This window comes from Gallinula chloropus (assembly GCF_964237585.1).
Source record: "Gallinula chloropus genome assembly, chromosome: 1".
Taxonomy (NCBI): domain Eukaryota; kingdom Metazoa; phylum Chordata; class Aves; order Gruiformes; family Rallidae; genus Gallinula; species Gallinula chloropus.
In genome coordinates, this window is record NC_140085.1 from 35,369,030 (window position 1) to 35,391,863 (window position 22,834).

Consider the following 22,834-nt stretch of genomic DNA (forward strand, 5'->3'; position numbering starts at 1 on the left):
TACTTCTACATAGCAGTAATTTTTATTTGCAATTTTCAGTTTTAAAAGTTAACATTAAAAATTATAATTCTAAGTAGTTTTAACCTGCATATTTTACATTTTTCTGATTATGTGATGGTGATACATACGTTTGCATATTTTGATAGTGCTCTAGTACTTGCGCAGGTGGATTTCACCGTCGAGTTGTAGTATGTCAAGATGAGGAAGGAAGAAGTGCTAGTTATTGTGAGGAGGCAACAAAACCTCCAGAGACAAGACACTGTGATTCTGGACCCTGTCCACGATGGAACTATGGGAACTGGGGAGAAGTAAGAATTTTTCATTTTCAAGGGGAAACATTATTTACCACATAAACTTAGAATAGTTATTTGACTCTGAATGGAACTGAACAACATTTCAGCCTGTTTAGATAAACTTTGGTCTTTGATCAAATCCCAAACTATAGTGTAAATGTGAGTAGTGTAAATGTACATCCAAAAGAAGTAAATATTGTGTGAGGCTAAGGATGTACAACATGTGAGTGCTGCATTAGAATCTTGAGACATACAAAATTAGTGACTGTTAGAAAAGAGATGAGTTGTATGTAAAAAAGCTCAGTGTAATAGCTAGTCTAAGGAAAAAATTGAGCACAGAAAACTATAAAGTAAACAAAAAACAAAAGTATTTGTTTCATCAAATTTCATACGTGCTGACTAGAGTAACTGCAAGTAGTAGTATCCGCTCAGTTGTAGTTAAAAATTGGGAGCATGAAGATAGGATTATGCATCTAAAAAGAGTGCCTGGGTTAGAATATCTTTATGAAACACATTATTGGACAACAAATGGTATCACCATGTCATGTAATGTTGTTTTTGCTCAAACACTACAGTAAGAGTTAAAGCTGGTTAGTTTGGCTTTCATTCTAATCTAACATCCTGTGGATTCCTGCCCTCGTTTCTTATTCTTGGTACATCAATATCTAGAGTTGAAAATTAAATCACTTTTTTTTTTGTCCCTCATTTTGGCCAGATCTTACCATTTAGTTCTCAAAGCCAGTCTAAATACCTTTTTTTTTTCTTGTCTATAGCTGCAGGCTAATGCAGATGCTGAAGTCTTTGTCCAATTTAGAATTCTCTGAAATACAGTAAAAAGCTATAAACTGTTGGAATATGCTCACTTTTGATTACATTGTTTTTAATAGCTCATTAGAAAAGAGAATTAGTATTTTTGTCTGGTACTGAAGAATAACAGGAAAATTGAAAACCAGAAAACACAACCTGTAACCATTTTACACTTGGCCTGTATAGATACAAACTATGAGAAAGTGTGCCCAGTGTCTGAATTATCTCTTTTTTGGCAGGGCCAATTTCCATCTTTTCTTCCTCTCAAAGAGAGATGCATTTGCACATTTATTCTCACAAATGGCTACTACTTCTTGATAGAGTTGCTTCTTTGTAGCTGTGACTTTTTGTAGAAAATCATTGGATAAACTATAAAATATCTTGGTAAGAGAATTGCTTTCCATTATATGAGATTAGACTGTAAATACTGAATCTGTATATACTGAATAAATGATTGAGTGCCCAGGCAATATGAAACTAGACATAGTAAATAGTAACATGTAATGATTATTGCTGAATCTTTTTGGTTTAATGGTATGTGATGACTCTCTTAACAAAAATACTGCATATGAAATTCTTTATTTCAGTGTACTCAAACTTGTGGAGATGGAATAAAGACAAGACTGGTGATCTGTCAGCTTCCTACTGGCCAAATGTTGGGTGATCAAAACTGTGAAATTCTTGACAAGCCGCCTAATATGGCCCAATGTAATGTGCATTCTTGCCCTGGTGATGTTTCATGGCATCGGGGACCGTGGAAATCGGTACGATAGCATTCACTAATATTTCACTTCCTTGTTCTTTCTGTCACTGTCTTTCCCCTTGCCTTTAAAAAATTATATTACTGTTTTATTTCATAACAGTGAAATAATAATACATGTGGAATATAGTCTATGTAGTTTTATGCAGCAATTGTTCCTGCAGCCATTGAGTTGGATGGGAAACATCCATTTGCTTCAGTGGGAACAGTATTGTGCTCTGTAAAACATCATAGAGAATATTTTGAAAATGACCAGAAATCATCATAGCCGATAGCAATACCTAATAGGTTTTTCTATTTTGAAGGGTTATGATTTGATCTGTGTTTAAATTTAAAAGTATATGCTGTAATTTATACTGTAGCATTATCTACATATTTATATTTGTAAAAAAAATGGCATTTTAGTGCATAACTTTGTTCTAATAGTATATTTAAGCATAAAATAACTCATACATGTATATTACACTCTGTCATCAAACATTTTACTCCCTATTACGTGTACATTTGTGTATAAAAGTTTATATTTGTGGTTTTAAAACAGTGACTAATGAAAGCTGTCTATGTATAATTATGTATGTAACTATAATATGTTATTGTCTACATGTCACTGTCTATTAATGTGTAAAGATGCCTACAGTAATCACCATTAATCTTTCAAATTGCCACTAGCAGATTATTAACATACTGAAGTAATCATAGCAAGCTCTACAAGATAGAGTATAGTATATTTCCCAAGCTGCGAATTTGACAACAATATTTATTATTGTGCTCAATTCTAAGGCAAATAATGGCAATCAAAGGAGGTTGGATCCAGTTCTGGTTCCACTGAAATCTGTTAAAAACCTGTCATTAGCATCCCTGGGAGATGGGCTAGGACAACAGTTCTTTATATTTTTTTCTTTTAATTAATAAAGTTATGTAATTTGGTTCCTTGAATTAAAGTGGAAATATTTTTTAAAAATATTGTCCAACTCCAACTTTAGATAATTTATTAGTGTTTATATAATCTATTACAATTTATTGCGAATGGACTTTAAAATGAAAGTTTGAATTCGTTATCTCTTTCTTCCACTGTGCAAAACAAGAGTTTTGGGTTTCTGTTTAGCAGACACCAGAGTATCTTTCTTTTAGCCATTAGCCAAATAATTAGTGGTGACTTGCTAATGCTTAATTAATGTATGTACTTCAGGTACTGAGAAGACAAGCAGGGCATTCAGCACACTGTAGTCTTTGAACTTAATGTTTGTTTTCCTAGGAAAGTTATTCACAGCCTGTTCCTTCACCAAGCAGTGCAGTATGTGCTGCATTAATAGGTTACCTGTAAGCTATTGTAATGTATTGTAAATGTTACATATGGCTTAGTTTTGCAAAGATTTTTCACGCTGGTTTTTATCACAATTGATACAAACAGTCATTTTAATCCTTCAAAAACTAAGTTTAGAATAGAATCTAGTTATCAGGGAGAGACGTTAGGGGTTCTGCTTTGTGTATGATTAGGAGCACTATGGTTTTGCTGTCATAGTTTTAATTTCATCACACTGTCTACAGAAACGTTGCAGATTCAGGAAATAAAAGCTGACACACATTAAACATGCTGTCACTTCTAGCGGTTTAGCTAATTTGACCTCTGCTGACACACCAACATCAGTTCATTTTTTGTTGCTGTTTAAGCTGGGCAAAATTTAGTCATTGAGAACAGCTTTTCTGAACGACCATTTCCTCTTTGGGTGGTTTAATAGTGATGTGGTGGTTTGGGAATAGATGATGGCTCTGCCTGTCTTACGCCTTTCTGGCATAAAATATGTTCTGATACAGGGGACCGTTTATGACTGGAAACTCTCTGGTGGCTGGGGTCACCAAGCATGTCACATCTACATACACATTCTCTTTACCATAAAGACAGCAAGAAACAGATAAAACACTATTTCTTATAGAAATGCTGAGTAATATTAATATGTCTGGACAGCAATGCATTACACATTTATATCAGCAAGTGAGATTCCGATGTCAAAACTTAATTAGAATCTGAAATGTGAGACTGCCCACATGCAGTGAAATTTGCCACACACAGTAGATTCTGTTGTTTCATTTCTGGCAGGCATGGCACAAATGTTATACATGGGGAGGGTGAGTAGAAGGAAGAGAATTTCTGAGCAACTGCTTTACCTGGAACAACCTTGACCACCCTCAATAATTGGCCCTGCCTCTGGCCCAGCCAGTTATGAAATGGGTATCAAAATTACTTTTAAAACCTTTTCCTCATTCTGATATAGCTTTCTCCAAACCATGTCTAAACTAAAAGCTTCGCTCACAGATTATGCCAGCTTTTACATAGCCAGATAGTTTGCTCTTGGAATTTAGGTTCCAGCAGAAATAGATTCACAAATAGATTAACTAAGACTAATTCGGAATCCTCAGAGCCAAGAACCTGAACCACCATGTAGGACTGTTGTAATTTGTCAGTTGTTAGTAACTCTATGGCTTTCTTCCATTCTGGGACATTCCAACTTCTTCCACTAGCTCTAGGTGTGTATTTGAGGATGGAAGTCTTTTAGCAATATCCCTCGTACCTACATGTCTTTCAGGTTTTGATCCATTTTACACAGTGTAATGAAAATAAAGCATACCTTGCAAATACTCAATAGGGCAGTTTCAAGGAAGGCTCTGTTTAGGGTTTGAAGGCAGAATTCTGGCTAATGCTGTTCAGCAGCTATGGGCTGTTACTCTTTATAGTGTCTGTCTGTGGCTCTCAGGGCTGAGCATTTCAAAGCTTAAACGTCACATACTCCTTTGCTGCTGGTTTCTGCAGCTGTGAGTAAATCTCAAATTCTGGAGGATTGCTGCACTCCAGGACACACATTATCAGAAATTTCAGTTCTTTAAATCTTTGAAATGTTAATTCAGTCCAGAATTTTCACATCCAAGCCAGAAAGAGGCTCTGAAGGTTTACAGGGAGGATGGCTAGGCAATGCATCCTTTTGCCTCCAACTTGAATTTGTTTGATCTGGAGGTCGCTGAGAGACTCTGACAGTGATCTTTTTAGAATGTAGGTTACGTCTTCCACCATCTTAATTTTGTGCAGGCTTCTAAGGGAGTTTTCTTCACTAAGAACCGAATCATACCAACCTCTTTTCTTTTTTTTCCTTTCTTTTTAATTATTTATTTATTTTTTTATTTTATTTTCCGCCTTTGTATCGACACCCAAGGGAAATGGAGTGGTTTTACACCCAGCCCATGCATTTTGAGGGAATCTGCCATTTTCAAACAATATTGTTGTCAGATCTTAATGTAAATGAGGTTGATAAATATTATACAAACATTTGATTTCAAGATTTCATTTCCTTTTTTGCACGTATCTATGTGCACTACCTCTTTTTATATAAAAAAATTACAATACAGTTGTGTGTATTTGACATAAACATGCTTATAATAATATTAAATAATTCTTGAGGTAAATACAGTTGCTTATTTTAATGGGAGTTATACCACCAGTAAACTTGGCCCATGTATCTTGTATATTTTTTTTGGTTTAGACTACTCTGGTTTCACTGGTGAAGGGATCACGGCAATGATCCAGAACTTCCTGAAAGAATGAATAAATTGCAAGCTAAAAATTGTGGAAACCATATGTCACATTATATAATGTCAAGAAAAATTCCGTAGCATTCTGGCAGCTGGCTCAGAGTGCTTCTTTCTACTATTGATTTTTATTGTATTCCTTCTTTCCACAGTGCATTATTGGGGTTTTGTGTTTAGTCCATGCACTGAGGACTTTTGGTTTATTATATTAAACCAAGAAGTTGTTTTTTACTTAAAGCATGAAAAGACAAAGTATTACAAATTTGCAGATACAAGGTTTGAAAACCGAACCAGATGTCTAGATTTAACAATTTGGTGCTGATCTTGAGCTGAAGAATGTTGCATTGTTATTTTTAATAACTTTTTTTTGAACAGCATTTCACATACCCACAGGCTTCAGTAGTCTTAACCAAGCAATCATCTGTCACCTGACCAAAAGTTAGGTGGGAATATAATCAAATCAGTAACTGTCAGGTGGATCTATGGTTATGTTTAAATATGACAAATCATCAGACACCTAGTGCATATATGTACATGGTCTTGCAAAGCTTTCATGCATAGCACCAATGTAAAGTAGCTATACTAGAGAATAAAATATTATTAGCATATAGTATGCAATAATTTAAACTGTAATTTTACCCATGAACCCCACAACTCTAACATATATATCACTGTATTTCAGGACTAAGGAGATGGTAACTGCATCTCTGTGGTAGCTGACAGTCAGGCCCCTTGAAGACCTTAACTGTAACTGGAGGCTTAAGGACTTCCCAGCTGTTGGCTGCTGCCTTCTAGGTGAAATGCAGTACTTGGCTGAGAAATAATTTAACACACAGTAGCACATTTTCAGTGCCAAACCCATCACCTGGTACCAGGGCAAAATGTGTCATGCGAGCACCCGTTTTGCTTTAGTCTTCCTTCTGCTGTTGAACAAGCGATAACTGTTCCACTCATCTCATATGCTTTTCTCAATGGAGATTTTTTCATGGTGTCTTCACTTCAAGGATTGTATCTGACTACAAACAGAAGCTTCCCCTTTTTATCTCAATTTCTTTAACGTTTTTGTTAGTTATGTCTTGGTTAAATCATCATATCTTCCTTTCTAGTCTATTTTTTATGCCCCTTAAGTTGTTGCTGCACAACAGAAAACAAGTGCAATTTTTTTAAAATTCCCGATACATATATCTTTTAATTGTGTGGTGTACCTTTCATTTTACACATTTTCTTAAAGGTTTTATGGATTATGAGGAGGAATCACACTGGAGGAATAAAATAGGCTATTGATATATGGGAAGACCATACCTTCCAGCTTCACATAGGGAAGTTTGTTTGCATTTTTGGATTAAAAATTTGACACATGTAGGAGATAGATTTTTGTTTTTGGTGCCCCATAGTTTTTCAGTGCTTACCAAAATCCTTGGAGAGTCAGGTAGCCAAACAGCAAGGTTCCTGCATAGGCAGTTGATGGTAACAGTTGCTGGTGCCGTGGAGGCTGTTTCATTAAGACTTTTGTTCTATAAATGTGAATAGGTACCTAAATTTTATCAGAGATATTGTAACTGGGCATGGAGAGATGTGTTTGCTTCTCATCCTTTCTTGTTCCTTTAGAAAGAATAGTTAGCTGGATTATTCAATACAGATTGTCACTCAGTGTTACTTAAAGGTTGTTGGATAGTCTCTTATCAGTAAATCTTGACAGCACTTTTGAAACCAGATAGCTTACTGGGTGCATGGCTCATCTGAGCTGATGCAGCACAGGAAGCTGCTGTGACTTGAAGGTATCAAGTATTTCTGCAGGAGCAAACAGTTATGCCTTTGCTCTGTGCTATCCTCAGTTTTACCTCAAACAGTCAGTTCTTTTTGAGGGACCCTTAAGGATCATCAAGTCCAACTCCTGGCTCCGCACAGGACCCGCCATTTTCTGATAGATCTTGAAAACATGTACATTTGGCATGTTATTTGATTGTCAGTGAAAGAGGATTTACACTCTCTAGTGTGAATTAATTGTAGTAATTAGCACTTTGTTTTCTTACATTTGTTTTCTTAGTATGTTGGACTTCATGTTCTCTTATTTCATGCTGATATTGTGAGTCGAGATATGATGCATCCAGGTCTTGTCAGAGTTCAGACTTATGAAGAATTGGTCCTAAAATTTTACCATATACCAGGTGTGTTGTCAGAACAGAATTCTGAATAACAGGGGGTTTGTTAAATACTTTCTGTAATTAAAAGAACCTTAAAAGTGGAGAGGAACTGCTTTCCCAATAACAGGACTTGTGCAGAGTTTTTTTGCCCTGTTCTAACACTATTGAAAAAACAAAATGCTGACAGCAAATCAATTGTGTCAGTTGTAGTGTGTTGTTAGTCATAGTCATTGAGTATCACAGACAAGTGTTTGACTAACTCTTCAAATTATATAAAAAAGAAGTCCCACAAAACTCCAGTCTAAAAATGTTAGTTTTTTTCTGAGTTCTTTTCTGTTTCTGCTTTGAGGTGTCTTTATGGTCAGTGATACAGGCAAGATTTGACCCTTACAGAAGATAATTATATTTTGTTTGTCTAAAATGTTAACAAATCTTTTTTCCTCTCACTGATAGGATTTTTATGTAATGTCCTAAGTATCACTTGTGATTTGTGAGAAAATAGGCATAAAAAGAGTGGAACAGCTCATCTTCTAAGTTGCCTTTAAGTGTCAGAAATATTTTGTACTGCTACTAGTTATTGCCCTTCAAAGACACGTGAGTCTTTCAAGTAACTGTTTTCTAGTTCTTCAGTTTTCTTTTTAGTTGCTCCAGAGTAATTTCAGTGTAATTCTCTCTTTGCACTAGTGGAAGAAATCTATTATTACTTTTAATGAATACAAAGTTGTTTTTAAAGAATTGACATCCCAGTCCCCTTCCAGTGTTGTTACTGCCAGGCATCCCATTGGTTTCTGCAGGGGCAGAAGCAGACCAAATTTACAAAAGGAAAATATTTATTTGTGTTCATTTCAATGCAGAAAATCTTGCTATGTATTATAAGTGCCTTCATTCACTTTTTTCTAATGTGTAAAAAGTATTTATGTCGTTAAAGATAATCTTTTATATTAAAAGGGAATTCAGGATCAGTGAACTTGGTTTTCAAAACCAGCTTCAGCCTTTTACCTCTACTTCTGCTGCTGCCTAATGTCGAACTTCAGAATACCTCATTACCAATACAGCACATTTATTTAATATCTCACTGGCTGAAATCTTAATGGTAGCATATGCTATTCATTTTTGAAAATTTTGGAAATGGGGAGGGGAGGTGGTGTCTTTTCACAGATAACCAATAACATATGTCACTACCCAAATAATGTCATAAACCAGACTTGGGATAGTGGATTTCATTTAGGGTAATTCTGATAAAAATGAACAAAAATACTTGTTTCCAAAATTCAAAAAGAAATATTTGTGTACTGTTCTCAAGTTTAGAGGAAATTTCTCCATTTTGGTGCTATGTTGCCTGTATAGCTTGAATTAATAAATAAGTTATAATGTATGTGTGATAATTTAATTTAATGACTGTGACTTCTGTCTGCGAAATACAGTTGCATTTTAACCCTTCTTTTTATGCATGTTGTGTGGCTTTGTGTTTATATTTAATGTGTCCTTTATTAAGGAATGCCAATGTTTAACATCCTTAAAAAATAAAAAAGGGGGGGAACTAACTGCTTTTGCTGAAAGTGAGGTTGTTTTTTTTTACTATTCAGTAATCTTTGTGCTGCAATGAACTTCATATGATATTTTAGTGCCACTGTTCTCATGGGGGAAGTGCTTATTCTTGAACAGAAAAAAATATATACACATTGTTAGTGATAAAAGCAGCAATTGATGCCAAACTGGACTGGTGTAGGTAGTTGGCACATGAGCTTTGGTAAAGCCTCAAGATAGTAGCTGTTGAACCTTTCGCTGGAGCTATAATTTTATGGCCCAGCCCTACTCCCACTTAGTGACACAGCCACAGGAAGCTGAGGATCATAACATAATGCTCAACTCTTAATGTTGAAGATAAAATTTTTTATATTCTTAGAATGCTTTTGAATGAGGAGGTTTGCAGACCTTTTGGTGCCTCCGTTTAGAAGGAGTACAAGTTAGAGGGGAACATGGTCAAAGTGAAAAAAAAACATCAACACAGAATATTGCAGAAGGGGAAACAAAACAGGTTGTCCTTAATACCCTTCCTAAATGGGTACAGTGATTTGATGAAAGTGAAAGGAATGTGAAGCTACTGGTTTACTTATTTCTTTTTAGCAATTAGAACTTTCAGAAAAGCTGAAGGGTTCTGGGTGGTCAGATCCGTGTGAAAATCATTCTGAGCTGCCCATACGTATGTGGCAGTTTTGAAATACTCAGTCACAACTCATAAATATTCGTTCAAAGTGGGTTTGAGACCCAAATTTAGAAGTTATTAAACATATATTAAAGTATTAGCATTTCCTAAATTTTGTGAAGGTTAATACACGCATATTTTGCTTACTTGGCATGGGAAACTGAAAAAATAATGGTCTGCAGTTATCTCCTGTGGGAGTTCCCAGTCCTCCCTTTGCAAATTGGTAGTTGTGCGACAGTGGCGACTCCACTAAGAAAGACTGCTGTGCTGGTCAGACTGTGGTCCAGCATGTATCTCTAGCACCCTTTCACTTTGGTGAGAGCAGAATGGGGCACTTAAATTTCCTGGTGAGTCAGTCACGCTGACTTTATGCACATGATTTATGACGTGAGAAAGATTGATTCATAAGTAAATTGAAAATATACAGAGGAGGGCTTAGGTGGAAAATAACCTGGAATTCAACATGTGAAGGAGGTAGGTATTTCTCATTATCAAAAATATAAACTTTTTTTTGTACCAAATTAATATTTAAAATATTTTTATTGATCCTTTAACTGATGTGTAGTTAAGTGGCATGTAAAGAGTTGTATTTTTGTATGCTTCTAAAAAGTTTGGAAAATTTCTAACCATACTGTATCATCCCAGTATATATCGCTTTCTATTTCCAATTTTCTTTAATATTCAAATACAAACACCTTTAGTTTTTAGTCAAATGAAAAAAAAAAGTTAATTGCTATGTTCTGTAGAGCAGACAGACACACAGACCTCATATGGTTTAATTTCTGAGCTACTGTTTCACTACTGCTAACGATTAAAAAAGGTAAATCTGAGACTGTGGTTGCTGGGATCCAGTGTTTCTTTTGCTCATGCCTGGCTTTTTGCAAGTTCAACTAAAACTAATTTCTCTACCATTGTAAGACTGTATGAGCTCTAGTTACTTTTGTAATCAGTTAGTTGACAGGGCTCTATCTCTGAAGATGAAAAGGCAGAATCCATAAAATGAAGTTTTAAATTGCAAAAAGGGTATAACCAGATTCTCTTTTCTGTGCAACTCCATTGATTGTGCAAAGGTAGCTTCCACACCAGAGATCCTCCATCATGTTAAAAATATGGTCCGACTTCTGTTGTGAAGAACTATGAATGAGATGTCGTGCTCGAGGGGTGAACGTTGCTTTTCCGTGAGAATGCAGATGATGCCACTCCCATGTGTTTGTTCAGGAGGCAGTCCTTCCCCTGGGGCAGCCTGTTTCATTCTGTCCAGTTGGTGAAAGCAGCAGTGGATTCACCTTGGGCTGCTGGTTTGCTGAGGTTTGGGAGCCCAAGTGCTGGATGAACGCAAATCCTTCTGTTGTTCTTCATTTGGAAAACGTGTCTGGAAATCTCTCCGTTTGTTTGCAACAGAGAAAAAAGCCCCTTTGTTTCTTTTGCTCGTGCTGGATTTCCCTGAGGTCTCCTAACTCCTTCTCTGCCACCCTTCTTCCTTGATACTTGCCCTTTACTCACTGTTGGTCTCCAGTGCTGCTGCCTTCATGTAATTGCTTAAAGGTGTTACTAGTGTTACGTGACTGTGAATAAAGGAAGATGAGACTTGAAGTGTGGTCAAGTCAGCAATTTGATGTCTGCAATGGTAAAAGTGCCAATACCAAATACTTCCTTGGAAGAACAGGGCTGCGATTCAGTCTTACAAATCTGACACAAATACATCCTTGTAGATTAAGATTTTCAGAATGATCTAGTCAGGGTTTTACTCTGTTCCTGGTTTCCACTCATTTCAGAAGGAGAGGTAAGGCAGAGTTATCTGTTGGTCTTTTGGGGTTGGAGGTTGGTTGTTTGGGGGTTTTCCCTGTGGGTGTTTGTTGCTGTGGGTTTTTCCCTTAATTTACTACTGTTCCTGTATTTTTAATTGGAATTTGCCTCAGCCATCTGTCTGTTGTTATATCGTTCGTCTGAAAGCTGATAAAAGTTAGGTACCTGTACCAGATACATTGCTGCAGGAAAGCTGGCTGAGGAATGTAGTTTACCTGTTCCCCCCCCGCCCCTTCCCAGCAATTAATAGTCTGATCATACTTTTCATTGTTTTAATATATAGTCATTAACTGCAGTGATAATGTTGCTTGAATGAGGGATGATGGCTGATGGCCAAGCTCTTCAGGTACATGCAGACCCTTCAGTGATGCTTAAGACCAAATAGCTGCAGAAAATACCTATTGTTTTTCTGACTTTCAGGTAGTAGCCAGATCCAATGGACTCAAAGCAAAAGTAAGGCAGGAAGAGTAGGTATACAATTCAATTTTTAATGTGTTAAATGAGATACTAAATATGATATGGCGTTAGTGCTGAAGGAGAACATATTAATCATCAAATCATGAAATTGTGATTAAATTTCAAAAGTATCAAGCAGATATTAACAGAAACACAAAATCTCTTCGATTAGCACAAGGCTTGGTTTTGCACCACTCTGGTGCTGCAGTTTAGATACCACTGGTAGATGGTTCTCCCTGTTGTGTCTAATAATGAGCTCTTCTCCAGATGAGCTGAAGCCTGAATATCAGTAATATCTGGGGAACAAGTCATGATAACTGAGTCTGACTTTGGACTTTGATTCAATTACTTATGTTTGAGTCCAATAAAGTATGATACTCATTTCTTGCAAAGAATTTCCATCTTTTTCTAGCTTTTCTTATATTTTTGCCACCGTTCTGTTCATCTTGAGCATTTTTTCCCTCGTCTTCCACTGTGCCACACAACCTTCTGTCAACATCCATGATAATATCTCCATAATCTGTGTGAAATGGCTTTGCCACAGCACGGAATGCATCATAATTGTTCTCTGATGCTTTGGATTATACTCTTAATGGAAAAAGAGAAGATGATTGCCTTTTACTTGTATGCTATATTGACTTACTTTTGTCCAAAGTTTGAGTCAAATGAAGTTTCTTGATATGAAACTTAGTCTTACATATTTCTTGGGCCCAGATTAATATTTTTAGGCTTTACAGGGAACTTTCATGAAATGCTATTTTTTATTATTTATGAGTTTTATTACTATTTATGAGCTCCCCTGGAACTTCAGATTTTTAGCTGGCATCAGGAATTTTCACTCTTAATATGCAGAACACTGGAGTCATCTCCAACCAAGTCAGACGATGCTTCTTTCTTGAAAGACAAAGGATATAACTTTGTCTATAAACAAAATCTTGTCCTTTGTAGGTTATAAATTATTTCTTAAAATGAAGAGCAATAAGAGTAATACAATTTTTTTTTAAAATAGAAAATGCAGGAAGAGTAATTACACTGCGTGTAAAGTATGATCAGTCATTTACAAACAAAGAATTCTGAAAGTTTCTTCTTCTTTAATAACATCTGAAACAACACCAGTGAAAAATAGTTCTTTGAGCACTGGATTATTATTTGAGCATGCCCTTGAAAAGGATATGGATATAACTAAATATCCACCAAGACCTAAATATGCAGGTATCATAAAAGCCAAATCCTACTGTTGTTAAAAGAATGTTGCAGGTGTTTTGGCAGTTCTGTTGTGTTATTGTAATACCTAAAAGCCTGTTTGAGTATTTAAGAGCAGGTTGCTAACTGGAGTAGCTTACAGTCTCATGTATGTGGACAGATTGGCCATACATGGCACAGTGAAGCCTGGCTCAGTATCACTGTAGGTGGGGAGCTGAGCATGGTAACAGCCCGCTTCTCAAATACTCTGTAGTTGGCATCAAAAAGGATGCCAGGCTTTAGACAGTGATCAGCAGAGTGGTGATCCTCATCATGAGGAGGGAGAGACATGACAGGACTTTCAAAGGAGGACATAGTCATCTGTTTTAGCTGTGCTAAGCTTGAGGTAATGAGTAGTGCTTTGAGTTGTCAGAGAGGCCGAATGGAAGACAGTCACAAATCTAACTAGAACGAATAAATGAAATTCTGTGGATGATCATTAAGTGGAATTTCAGGAGTTCTGGTTTTGATTTTTCCAGCAGCTGCAAGGACTATGGTTGTTCATCTGCCATCCAGACAGGCTGCTGTTTTCCTGAGAGGTCTCACTCATTAATGTTGCTGCAAGCTGCACCGGACAAAAAATTCAGGCCATGTGGGGGCAATTTTATATATGGTCTAAAATTTCTCTGTGGCATCATCAGTAGAGTTTGACTTCTACAAACATGAAGTCAACTTACCTTCCAGATATGTCCTGATAGTTCTGACTTTATTATAATGCCTGTAATCCTCTTTATTCCTTCTTCATCCCTACTTTTTCTGTACATACCATAGGTACATATGTAGTTTCTCATTTGTGTCCACCTATTAAACAGAAACGCTTCAGCATGCTTGGAAAACAGTTGTTCAAGAACTTTCTGGTAAACCTTCAGATGAATGTCAAAACTTCTCTAAAAAAGAATCCAACAAAGGCTGCTGTTTTGTAGAGCATATAGTACTCGATGATGTCAGAAAAGGCATGGCTGTCGACAAGTTAGATGACCTCAAGAGTTGCTGCTGTCTCTCACTGTTCTCAGCTGCTGCATACAGACTAGCTGTTAGGTCATACTGCAGTGCACTGCAGCATCTCCCACACCCATGCTGGGATGGGTTCAGAGAGCACTGGTGTTCACAGCCATAATACATAGCTGGAAGCCCTGGAAACCAACATATGGATGGCGGAGACTTGGTGTGTGTCTGCTTCTCACAATGCTCTGTAGCCAGGGTATGCAGACAAACCAAAACCATGGACGTACTTCTTGGGCTGACCTTAGAAGAAGTGGTTACTGCCTCTTTTTGTTCTTGAGAGGGGTGAAATTCTAACATTAGATGGTGATACTGGCTGCAGATGATGATACTTGGAGCAAACTGTTCTCTGGTTGCCATGCCACGACAGCAGTAGGTAATAGCAGTTACTTCACATGAGAGCCATGACAGGCAAATTTGTAAATTTACTTCATGAAAAATAATGAGGAAACAGAATTTTAATGCTTATTTATAAAATACGTACTCCAAAATTACAATTTTTTTAATTAATTGCAAGTAATTGAGGTGGAATTGTTGGGGAGTGAAAACTTTAAAGTAATGCTGTAAATATGTTTAACACAGTACTTTTACTTGAAAGCTATCTGAACACAGAAGAGGTGTTCCCACTAGTATGGTAATTTTGATGCAATCCAATATATACATAGAAGTTTTTGCAAATTATGCTGTCTGGGTGAAGTTTAGCTCAGTGTTAACTAGAAATTGTTATCTGCAGGATCTACCTATAAATAACTCGTGTTGAGTGTTGCAATTGACGTACTAGGGTAATTTTGGAGGATCCAGTCACAGAGGAAGGATAATGGCTTTCTCTATGTGCTAGAATAATGACATGTTGAGACTCTCAAGCCTTCCTACATGTCTACTCAAAAATTTCTCTACACATCACAGCATTATTGTTGCTTAAATTGGATGGAGAAGGATTTGGGAATAAAACTTTCTTTCAGAGGCTGTTAGAAATTTTCTCAACAGTTGGGGTGAGGAAAGGTGGCTGTGGACTTGTGAGCCATCCAGGATTAGCAAGGAATCAGGAAGGGCTTCAGGCAGCTCTAACAAGTTCATGGAGGATTCAGTCTTGAACAGTCAAACCAAATATGTATTTTTGTAGGTGGCGGTAGTTGCAACAGCTAAAAAATGTGGCTTTTCCTGTTGCATAGTGCTGCCAACCCGTGCTGTGAATTCTCACTGTGGAGCTTGAACAGAAAAACATCCATATTCTTGACCTTTCTCTGCCTGAAGCCTGGGAAAGAACATCAGTTAAACATCCCTATTACCAGTTTGGCTGAGGGAGCTGTGGTTGGCACATGCGTTGCTGGGTGGTCTATACCTTGTTTGGTTGTCAGATGTGCTGCAATAGGTCATGGAATGCTTTGTACATGGCTTTGACAAGTCCAGTGGTAGGAATATGGAGATCTGCCCTGTGTCACTGACCTTGGGGGACCATCTGTCAGTGTCACAGGTGCCAAAGCCGTGCTGTGGACTGAGCTTTCCAGAGTGTTTTGGGGATGATGCTTGTGTTGCATCTTACTGAAACACAGGAAATAACAGTTTCTCACTTTTCATATTTTGGTACCCAAGAGTCAGATTCAAGGGCTGCTGTATGTCCTCATGCATAGGCAACAGGCAGGAATTTGCAGTAACTGTGGAGGCTATTCAGAGTATTCCACCAGTAGACATCACTCATTCATCAGCTTGAGAGAAAGGGACCTGCTGGAACTGACTGGGCTCAGCTGGCTGCGCATTTGATCATTAGAAATAGCCGTTCTTGATTTAAAAACCCATACGCTACTGACCTTAGAGATCCAGTCAGATTACATGGTAGGAATGTCATCTAGGTAGTGTTTGGATCAGAGGGTGGGTAGCATTGCAGTCCCAGTGGGAATACGGTTCACACCAGCAAGTGTGTTTATTATAAATTTACAGCAAAGATCCTCTGATACTCACAGTATGATTGCAGTAACTACCACAGAAAGTAGCTTCCACTCTAGACCTTACCTTCCAAATGTCACCTGAAAGTGGGAAGGCCACAAAGAACTGGAACAAAGGCTAACAACTCTGGGTATATACCCTTTGTCGTGACATATTTTAACTCCGGTGCTCATATGGTTTTGAATACCTCTTGTGAAGAGCGTGCAGACAGTTGGAGCATTCAGAAGACAGCTACACAGATGGCAAGAGACTTGGACAAAGTGACAAGTGAGGAAAGGCTGAGGGCAGCTGTGTTTTTTCAGGAGCAGATTGGTAGAAGAATGGACTGAATGAGGTATTCTCCCAACGCACAATCAGTAGTTGTAAAGAGTTCAGTGTTTCTGAGTTTGCTAAGGGTAGAATGGGAAGTAACCATCTTATTTAGCAGTAAGAGTTTGTCATTAAATCCTAAGATACTGTCTATGAGGATGGATTATACAGTGAAAAAAATGCGTGCAAGGGGGCTGTAGTATCCCTGTCATTGAAGACAAGACTCACAGACAGCTCTAAGGAACAGTCCAGGTGTAGCTGGTCCAAACTCTGAGCAGTATGATGGGTTGGATGAAGCCTATGTTCTTAGCCTAACATGCCTCCCTTCCATTGCTGTAGCTGCAAAAGCACATTTAGAAATGTGGCAAAGCAGGCTTACAGATGGCAGCTGCACGGAGGGCTTAATCAAATCAAGACATTTTTTGAGCACCAAAGGAATGTGATAGAACACTGAACTTTTGAAACAAAGCTATATGCTTAATGACATGACTTCAATGAAGTATCTTTGGTGTAACATCTGTAGTTAACATAGACATAACTGAGTTGTAACAGCAAGTCATACACATACCTCTTGGAGGTCAATTCACTCTCTCAGGAATGATGTTGGAATGTTTGCTCTTTCATAGCCACAAGTCCTTTCTGTGCCTGAGTTAATGGCACAAGTGTTTGTACTTGTTTTGGTGAAGAATTACTGACTCTGAATTCAGTAGAACCAAAGTACAGAGTCTGTGGTGCTTCCTGCCAGTAGTTTGTGTACCTAGATAATTTGAATACTGGAGCTGGAAAAGGCCTCTTTTGTTCTTAAGCATTGCAAGGACCCCTGGGGAGATGCGGCTAACAGGGAGGAGGCAGGCACAGAAGAGTTCGTGCTAATATGGCAGATGAATTGCTGGACCAACTCTCAACTAATGCTCCAAGTCATATTTTACTGGTGTCTTGGACAGTAACTAGTCCCAGTCTACTTCTAGCATAGTTTTAGAAGAGAACCCAAACAGACTTTTGGGCCAACCGGAGATCATCAAAATGCAGTTGGTCAGACAATGGAGGCAACTACTGTGTTCAACCCTGTAGAGATATAATTATCCTGATCCATTATAAGCCTGACTTTTTTTTTAAACTGATCTTCCTGTCCAGTCACAGAAGTGCCTGACAGGAAAAAAAAAAGACAGGAAGAGAATTCCTTTTAACATTTATAATATGTTTTATCCTTTTCAAGTGATAATGTCATGGTTTAACCCCAGCCATCAACTCGGCCCCATGCAGCTGCTCGCTCACTCTCCTGGTGGAATGAGGCAGAGAATAGTAAAAGTGAGAAAACTCATGAGTTAGGATAAAGACAGTTCAATAGGTAAAGCCAAAGCCATACATGCAAGCAAATCAAACAAGGAATTCATTTCCCACTTCCCATGGGCAGGCAGGGATTCAGCCATCCCCAGGAAAGCAGGGTTCATAACAGTGGCTTGGGGGGGCAGCCATCCCCAGGAAAGCAGGGTTCATAACAGTGACTTGGGGGGACAAATGCCATCACTCCAAAAGTCCTCCCCCCTTCCCCCTTCTTCACCCAGCTGTATATTCCGAGAGTGACATCACAGGGTATGGACTATCCCTTTGGTCAGTTGGGGTTAGTTGTCCTGGCTGTGTCTCCTCCCAACTCCTTGTGCACACCCACAGGGTGCTCAAGGTGAGGAGCAGAACAGCCCTTGGCTCTGTGTAAGCCCTGCTCAACTGAGGATAACATCCCTGTGTTGACAACACTGTTTTGGTCATAGACCCAAAACCCTGCACCATTCTAAGTCCTTTGACAAAACTTACCTCTATCCCAGTCAAACCCAGCACAGTTACAGTACCACCTTGTTTATATTTTACAGGCCTTTTACAGCCAATATGAACACAAAGAAAAACCACTATATGCTTTGCATTTACTGGTCTGTTGTTCAGTATCCAAAAGCCCTCTGAGCTACCAGCTAAGCTACACAAAATGCTGCCTTGAAAGAAAGTGTTAAGAAAGTATAAAAGAAAATCCACCAGGACAATCCAGGGTCTTCAACTTTTCAATTAAATAGCAGCAATAGCAAAAGAATCAGAAAGCTTTGAGTGAAACTCTGCATGTCAGCTGCTGGAAGAGTGTTGATTGGGTAGGAACTGATGATGGCGTGTCTGTCTGAGTATCTGTGCCACAGAAAGCACGAGGCCTTCTGTCAGGCTGATCCTTACAGGACGTTACTACCGGGAAAAAACCCCAAACAGATGAATCCTCATTACCAGCATTATGGAATGACTTTGAACAAGACTAATCAAGTCCAGCTTTTTACTGTAGTTTTATTTTTTGAAAGAACATGACATATGGGAAGTGTTACTCCAGCCAGTGCTAAGACGAGTGCTAGAATTTCTGTGTAAAATGGTTACAGGATGGTTTTTCAACCTTTTTTTTTTTAAGAAATGTTCACTTTTCTTTTGAGACTTTAAGTTCTTATAGGCTTTTTTTCTACATAGGCAATCTGCATTACAATGTATGGAATATGTACTCTCCATAAGCTTCCGATTCTGTGGAATGTCACAGAAGTGAAGCCATGTTATAGACTTGTTGAGACATAAAGATTGTGTTATTCTAGACCACGTTCAAGTTTGAATGCAAGGAGGTCAAGCAGGGAGAGATTTAAGTGCAGTTGTGGTTTTGCCCAGTCAGCAGAGTTAAGCCTTGGGAAGATGTCTACCAAAGCATCTCACAGACCTGAGTGGGCACCAAGAAGTGAGAGAGAGGACGCTGTATTTCAGGTATAGCAAGTAGTGATGGGTGCATTAGGAGCTCCAAGAAAGAATATGGGCTTACAAAGGGTAAAATTCAGCCTCTAAAGAAATACACTGTAGGCTAGATGTACTGAAAGGACAGGAGAAGGTTCCAGAGCACAGACTAAGCCTTCCTCCTGTAGAAGTGAGAACTTGATGCCTCTGACTGATGATACACAGCTGAAAGGCAGCTAGTTACAGGTGTGGGCAATATTCAGCTCCCCACTCATGGTGGGTAGGGAACTCAGTACAAGGCATCTCCCTGGATGAGGTATTTAGATGCCTTTAGCTACTTAGGAGTCCTACTCGGGGATCTTGTATGGGACTTATCCTTTCATTCATAGAACTGAGCAGGAGCTACGCTCTGCCCTTACAAAAAAGTTAAAGGGGCATCTCCGCTTTATATTAATGAAAGCTTTTGATTCAGCATTTAAGAGACTTGGTTTCCATTCTTTGTTTATTTACTCTCTGTGCTGGATGAGAGGCAACCCTTACATATTTGTCAGGAGTCTCCAGTGAGAACCTGTATTGAACGGGAGTAGTCTTCATTTCTTTTGCTGAAGGTGGGTCACTGTCCAGTAAAGAACACAGCTGAGCCTGCCTGCATCAGATGCCGAGGCATTCTGGGAAGAAACAGTGCATTCAAGAACTATTTTCATATATTATCTAAGGAATGGAGGCAGAATATCTCTGAATTCAGGAGAACACTGTACCTGCAGAATAATATACCCTGTTGAACTGTCCATTTCTGATCCTGGATTGTCTACCCCAGGGTGAATGCATCAGCTTTTTTATGTGTTAAAGAAAAAAAATACCTAGGAGCATTTATCTTTCTCTGGTTGTACAAAATGTGGTCTATCACTGTGTGTTTGTATTGTGCCAGGTTCTCCTCCTGTGTGCTCAGCATACTCCTGGAGCAATTGCTTGCTTTTTTAAACTTGTTAGTGGAAACAGAGGGAAAACCTGTTTTCAGGATGCTTGTTGTCTTTACAAGCAGGTTAAAAAAGCACTGAGCGGGTCAGTCTGTTTAAATGAGTGTGTGTGCTTTGGTAGAATTAGGCTGTTCAGTACCAGAGGAACTTTTAACGGTCTTTGGCTGTGGCTCAGGGCAGCCCAGGTGCTTCTGTAGCTCATACATATGTAAGACACGAAGAATAACAGTCCTGGAATTACTGGCCTAAAATTTATCAGGATCCCATTGAAATTGTAAGGGGTCTGATCTGTTACAGGTATTTAGGCTTCTCTTCCTCACACTGATGCTTGTGGGAGATGGTCACTGTGGGAGAAGAACCTGCCCTGTGGAACCATGCTGAGGCGGGCAGGAGCTGCTCCATGAAATTCCAGGAGATGCTGTACCTCAAGCAGCTGATTCAAGCAAGACTGCTTTGAGACACTTCTTAGTGTGGCAATTTACTTGTTTTTAGGTTTGGGCAATTGTATTTAAGCAGAGGTTTATAGCTGCTTAATATTTCTCTCTGTGTGTTAGCTTTTAAAAATACCGGGATCTTGCTTTCCTGCAGCAAAACAGCAAAACTACACTAACCTAATGAATTAAGCTTCAGTGTTCTTTCTTCCATGACTTAAATTTTAAAAATGAAACAAACACCAAAGCCACAAAAACCCACAGAACAAAACCAACAACATCAACAACTTCAAAAGCTCATAAATTGAAACCCATAGTTTTAGGACACTAGTGGGTTACCTCTTGCCCAATTAAGTTTCTTTTTCAGTGTAAAGTTTATTCAACAGGAGGTTTGGACACAGGAAAACACAAGATCAGATCTGTAACTCTATGAATACATGATAGAATAGGATATCAAATATATATAGAGAAATGCTGTCTCTGTATTTCTGGAAAACTTACACTTTGTAAGGAATTAATGCATTTAAATTTTTCAATGTGATCCCATCCTGTTGAACACATATCTTTACATTGCTAAAGATAATGTTAAATTAAGATGGAGTGAAAAAACTACCTGGAAAAAGTTATTTAAATAGGGATATTTTCTTGGTATTGGTTTGCAACATTCTGTAACTTACTGTCTCTTACAGCAAGGACAAAGAAAAATATCAGATGACTCAAAATCATTTTAAATAGAAAGTTAAATTATATTTCTTATAATTAAATTATTTTAAATACAGAAATATTTGTAACATAATTTAAAATAATATCTACTTGCAGATTTTAAGTATCTTTCTTTTGTTTTTTCTGTACTGAACATTACAATGACAATAGGTTTCAGCTAGCTTGAGTCAAAGCTAAACACTGTTTGAGTGAAAGAAAGTTTAAGGCAGTATTTGAAATAACTGTTCATAACGCCTCCCTTATTCATAGAATCCAAACTGGTATTTTACTTTCCCATGCCAACAAAAAGACCTAATTTTAACTTGTGTAGAAGTTGAGTCTAGTAGGTAGAGACACTATCAGAAGATTGCATGTAGCAGTAGGACAAGGGGTAATGGTTTTAAACTAGAAAAGGGGAAATTTAGGTTGGATATTAGGAAAAAGTTCTTCAATATGAGGGTGGTAGATCACTGGAACAGGTTGCCCAGAGAGGTGGTGGTCCCATCGCTGGAGATATTCAAGATCAGGCTTGATGGGACTCTAAGCAACCTGATCTAGTGAAGATGTCCCTGCTTACTGCAGGGGGATTGGACTAGATGACCTTTAAAGGTCCCTTCCAACCTTACACATTCTATGATCTTTAGAAGACTGAGATGCAAGGTAAAAGACTTCTTTGCATATTCTATGATATTAGCAGCTATTGGCCCTTCATTTTTGTTGAATTAGAGACCTGCACAGGATGTATAGGCAAGCATGTGTATATGTATCAAAAAGTGTTGTCTTAATATTGTGGGCAAATGAGAAATCAGAGTGAGATTATTCTGTGCTGCAGTAGCCTCACCTGCTGGGGTTGAGACTTCTGAGGACACCTTCTGCAGTTGCAGTTCTGCCTGGACACGGTCTTCAATGGGGCTAGTGGGGCTCTGGAGCCTGATTTATCTTTCATGGGTGAAAGGCACCGTGAAAGGAGGGACAGGACATGCTGCCTTTTCCTCACATGTTGTAGGAGGAGGTTAAGTAATTCTCTGCTGTGCTTCTTCACTTCATCACTACTGAAGAATAAAAAGGAAAATTCTTCAGAGTTTAGGGGTCCTTCATGTCTACTTTATGGTTGAAATTCTTAAAGAAAAGCTTTGCAGGAGAGTAGAATCAATCACCAAGATAATATCAGTGTCTTAAATTTTGTGTATGCATGTGATCTTGTCTGCTTTGATAATTAAACCCCCTGAATTCAGAGCTGAGTTATCTGAAATGCTTTTCTGATAATATGGTTTGTAGAGTTTTATGCATTCTGTCCTACAGTGTTCAGAGATTAAAGTTCCAGGTTTTGGGGTGGGTTTTTTTTTATCTTCCTAGCTTAAAGCAGTTTAAGTTAATGAAGCATAAACTGTAGAACTACATGAACAGTATTTTAAAATGATAAATTGAAATGTT

The 22,834-nt window shown here is 38.2% G+C and overlaps 1 protein-coding gene across 1 annotated transcript in view; it reads left to right on the plus strand.

The window, feature by feature from the left end:
• ADAMTS20 (ADAM metallopeptidase with thrombospondin type 1 motif 20) overlaps positions 1–22,834 on the plus strand; it is a gene marked incomplete at both ends in the record, with an annotated part of 99,163 nt that overhangs the window by 63,475 nt on the left and 12,854 nt on the right. Inside the window, 2 exons of the mRNA XM_084272636.1 lie at positions 147–308; positions 1,688–1,864. Of these exons, the coding sequence (XP_084128762.1) occupies positions 147–308; positions 1,688–1,864 (339 nt within the window). The remainder of the gene's footprint in view (positions 1–146; positions 309–1,687; positions 1,865–22,834) is intronic.